Source organism: Eschscholzia californica, unplaced genomic scaffold (assembly GCF_041429995.1).
Source record: "Eschscholzia californica isolate CP2 unplaced genomic scaffold, dmEscCali1.0.p SCAF_2, whole genome shotgun sequence".
Taxonomy (NCBI): domain Eukaryota; kingdom Viridiplantae; phylum Streptophyta; class Magnoliopsida; order Ranunculales; family Papaveraceae; genus Eschscholzia; species Eschscholzia californica.
Genome location: NW_028238309.1, coordinates 35,566,181 through 35,571,222, shown reverse-complemented (window position 1 = coordinate 35,571,222; position 5,042 = coordinate 35,566,181). Strand labels below are relative to the sequence as shown.

The window sequence follows — 5,042 nt, the reverse complement described above, 5'->3', positions numbered from 1 at the left end:
ATGCATTCTTCACGTCAAACTGTTGTAATGGCCAACCTTGATTGGCTGCAAGAGAAATGAGTACACGAATAGTGTTTATCTTTGCCACCGGGGCGAAGGTCTCCTCATAATCCACACCATACGTCTGGGTATACCCTTTGGCAATAAGTCTGGCTTTGTACCTGTCAATACTTTCATCTGAATTCGTCTTTACTGTAAAGATCCAACGACACCCAACAATACGGTATCCGTGGGGTTTATCAATAAGTTCCCAAGTGGAATTCTTCTGTAATGCATTCATCTCTTCATTCATAGCTTTCTTCCATCGTGGATCTGATAATGCTTCCTGCCAATTACTAGGAATAGATACAGAGGATAATTGATTCATGGTGCATGTAAATGACTTAGACAACCTATTGGTGGACACATAATTAGAAATTGGGTATTTGGCTTTAGAATTAATATCTGGTTCATAAGTAAATTTTGGAATACCTTTAGTAGATCTTTCTAAACGTATAGGTTGAACATCATTAACAGTGGTAGGATCAAGTAATACCCGAGGTTCAACATTCGGAGCCAGGTCTTCGGTAGATGGTGTTAAAAAGCTGGAGTCACGGGCAACTTCTACTACTTCAGCTTGATTTCCCCCTGTCGTCTGATCCTCTCCATTCTTATTAAATTCATCTTCACTACCCTGATCTCCCCCTGTAACCTGCTCTGGTTCACTCCCCTTTCCATCATCACTTAGATTACTAGGCATATTGAAATTACTTGTCAAATCCTCTAGTTCCTGAAATATATCCCCAATAATGGGGAACTTTCCTTCACTATCGTTTTGTTTCTCCCCCTTAAGGGAAGATCCCATAAAATATGCGTCTAATTTTCGAAACGAAACATCTAATGAGATATATACTTTCCCCTCCATAGGGTCATAACAACGATAACCCTTTTAAAAATCAGCATATCCAAGAAACACACACTTTCGAGCACAATGATCTAATTTTCCTCCTTGATGTTTAGGTATATGAACAAAGACAACACACCCAAAAACGTGGTTCTAGGTTTGGCATTGCAGATGGTGATAAGGTCATGGAGTTTTTTGAAAGGGGTCTGAAATTCAATGACCTGAGATGGTGTGCGGTTTAGCACATAGGCAGCAGATTTTAACGCCTGTCCCCAATAATTTAATGGCATATTCATTCCGAAAAGAGATGCACGAACAACTTCTAACAGTTGTCTATTCATTCGTTCAGCTAACCCATTTTGTTGTGGGGTATAAGCGTTAGAAGTTTGATGTCGAATTCCGTTATTTATCAGGAACTTCGCCATGTCATTACCATCAAATTCTCCTCCGTTATCAGATTGATACACTTGTATCCTCCTTTGGAATTGGGTCAAACCCATCTGAAAAATACTTTAAATACTTCAAAGACTTCACTTTTATGAGTGAGTAGCGATACCCACGTCATACGAGTACACTCATCGATAAAAGTCACAAAGTAACGAGCTCCAGACAAAGAAGGAATACGTGCAGGACCCCACACATCAGAGTGAATAATACTAAAAGGTTCTGAACTTTTATTGAAACTTGGAGAATATGTAATACGGTGACTTTTAGTAAGTTCACAAATATCACACTTAAATTCTGAAACACTACACTTTGAAAATAACGATGAATTTAATTTCTGAAGATATCCGAACGAGAGATAACCCAATCGCCGATGCCATAACCAAACATTAGCTTATGCTTCTTCAATTCCTCCAACTTTATTCACCTGATGAATCCTCTACTCTCCACTACTAGACAGGTCCAAATAGTAGAGATTGCCCTTTCTAACACCACAACCAAGAACCTGTCGCGTCACTATGTCCTGAAAAATACAGAATTGAGGCCAAAACGTCACAGTACATGGAAGTGCAGCAATGATCCTACTGACTGATAGGATATTGTACTCTAGCGAAGGAACAATGAGGACAGAGTTTAATGTCAGATTTTCAGATATGTCAGTGGAACCTTCCCCAATTACAGGAGATGAGCCACCATTTGTTGTGTATATAGAGGTTTGGGTTGAAGGTATAATGGATGATAATATGCTAGTGTCATTTACCATGTGATCCGATGCACCAGTATCAATTAACCAAGTATTATTCAAAGAATTTACAGATAAAGCACTACCTTCAATTTTCATACCTGACTGGGCAACATTCACTAATGGAGGAATTATAGCAGAATCCTTCTTTGCATGTATGTTTTTCCTAGGTCGCTTTGTAAAATCCCACCATTCCGGATACCCAATGACTTCATAACACTTCTATTTTGTGTGTCCCTTCTCTCCACAGTGGGTACACTCAAGATCAAGGCGTAAGGGTCTAGTCTCTTTGTGAGAATTCCAGGAACCTTGAGGTTGTCCCTTTTTATAGTTGACTGCCATAACTGAAGACTCAGTTACAAGTATTTGGGTTCCCATCACCTGTTTGTGAACTGACACCCTTCGTACTGTCTGATAAGACTGTTCCAAAGTAAGTGGAGGGTCTTTTCGAAGAATCTCACCACGCACCTGATCATACATACTATCTAATCCAGAGAGGAACATGTGAACTCTAAGACGTCCTACATATTGTTATAGGATGACGATAGACTCAGCACTTTTTCCTTTCACATTGTTGCGCTGGTCAATTTCTTGAAAAATTGTTGCTAAGTCATCATAATAGGTTGCAATAGATCGACTAGCTTGTTTTGTTGAGAAACACTTCCTATGTAACTCAAAGATTTGAGTTTCATCAGATGTGTCTGTATACATAGCTTCAAGAGAGTCCCAAACTTCTTTCGCTGTTTTCAAACAAACATACCTGTTCATTAGTGTTGTGGACATTGAATCACACCACCATCCCTTCACCTTATCATTCTCCGAGTACCAATTTTCATATTCTTCACTTCCTTCTGCAGGTTTCGCTTTAGTGCCACTGATATACCCCCATATCTTCCGACCATTAATACGCATCTTCATAACCTTTGACCAAAGGGTGTGATTGTTCTCATTCAGGGTATTACCTAATGGAAAGGGTGCATCGATGTGGTTGTGAACAACGTGAGGGTTTGATAGTATCATTGTTGCATCATCATTGGAATCCATTGAGCTTTCAATTTCGAGATTCGCGGCGGAATTCAATTCAATTCAATTCGAAATAACCAGGTTCAATTACCGAACCTGCTCTGATACCAAGTATAAACTAATACAAGTTAAGAATAATAGATTGAGATAAACTCGTTTTATTTTAACAATTCTTGTTTATACAATAGGAGATGTTCTTCCCCTTATATAATTACAAAAGTTACATATATAGAATATATTATATAACGTATTTAGTATATCCCATATATTATATATTCAATATATCCCATATTGAGAGAATATATCCTATATTATGTATATATGCTATATTGAGAGAATATATCCTATATTCAACAATTAGTCGATTGTCAGATGTACTTGTCTATAGTTGGATGCATGTATCATCATTCTTTCCTCGGTGATTTTATAGTGTATTGCGGTTGAATGCCACATGGCGGTGAGAAGTCATCTTCAATGTGGTAACGTACGGAGCAATCACCATTAAATACGGAGAGGGTAACCCCCTATTCTCCCTTTTAACGTATATATTGGGGATATTCGAGTATATTGGTGATATCCTTAGTTTGTTGTCATTTTGAATGATTAATAACGTCTTTAACGGATATACGGGAGGGAGTTTTGCTTAGGAGGGGATGTCCGACCTCTTTATCCAAGACTGAACTCTCTGTTAGAAGCTAAGCAGTACGACTCGGATTCGGCTTGTCCAAGGCCCGAGTAAAGGGTGAGTCAGTCGACTCACTCGACCGAGTCAGTGTGAGTCATTATTAAGTTGTTCATACTGTATGTATATAATATAATAACATGATAATGCATAGTATAATCAAGTTCAAACTTCAAAATTGAATGACCAGTATAGTTAGGAACAAGTAAAACTTAATAATTACTCCCGTAGACTTATACTCTAATAGTAATAACAATTAACTAGAACAAAAAACTAGTAGACTTACTAGACTAATACTCTATGGCAAGAACTAACTCCAAAACTAAATAACTAGTAGACTACAATAACCTAACCATCCTTAACATCCATATCATCACCATTTTCTTCACCACTATCACCATCATCATCCTCTTGAATTTCTTCTATGTGTACTCCACCTTGTGGCGTTTCATATTCAAGATCCACATCATCATCTTCTTTATCCACTCGTTGGTATGAACTCGAGTATGGGGTACATGATTGACTTGTTTGAGTTATTGTACTTGGGGCGCCAAACTCATTACGTCCAATTGCGTCACGAAGTTGAGTCCAAGTTAAACTATCATCCTGCATAACATAATCATGCTCCATTGACTTGATCCATGCATCTTCTTCATCACTTTCCGGCAAGAAAATGGAATTATTTTCCCCTTCAACATCATACGTAAGCGTGTTAGTGTACCTACGTTCCAAATTTTTTCTTGTATTGGAAGAACATCGTATCATTCTACTTCTTTTGATGAAAATTGTTTTCCTTCTTTGAAGTGTAGGTATATTCATGGTCAAATGCTATTCCTAATATAATAAATTGTATCTTACTTACATGATCAAATGCACTCCAATTGCTCTCACATGGTGATGCACTACATGTCAAACCTAAGATTTTCATTGCGAACTTTTTGAGTACTGGAACATCATCACCATATGAAGTCCACCAGTCATCTATTACCAAAGAATGAAACAGTAACAATACATTTTTAGTTTATATGAACTATATAGTTATTATAAAGTATGTAAAAAAAATTGTAGATATAAGCATATGCCTTACGAGTTACGACTTTGTTTTTTGTTCTTTGAGCGTTCTCTGATTCTAATATACCAACTTTATCGATATATTTTCTCAAGTCAGCATAAATCTGATCTTACTCCTCTGGATCGGTTACCATCTTTCTAATAACATGATGTAATCCTTGCTTAATCTCCAAATACTCCGGATCAGTTTCGAGCTC

At 37.5% G+C, this 5,042-nt stretch overlaps 1 protein-coding gene across 1 annotated transcript; it reads right to left on the bottom strand.

Moving 5' to 3' along the window:
- Positions 1-2,600: 2,600 nt before the first annotated feature.
- On the bottom strand, positions 2,601-3,113 carry LOC147557592 (uncharacterized). The gene has a single exon (XM_086658899.1). It carries the CDS (start codon positions 3,111-3,113, stop codon positions 2,601-2,603), a length of 513 nt encoding a protein of 170 aa, XP_086515025.1.
- Positions 3,114-5,042: the final 1,929 nt, after the last annotated feature.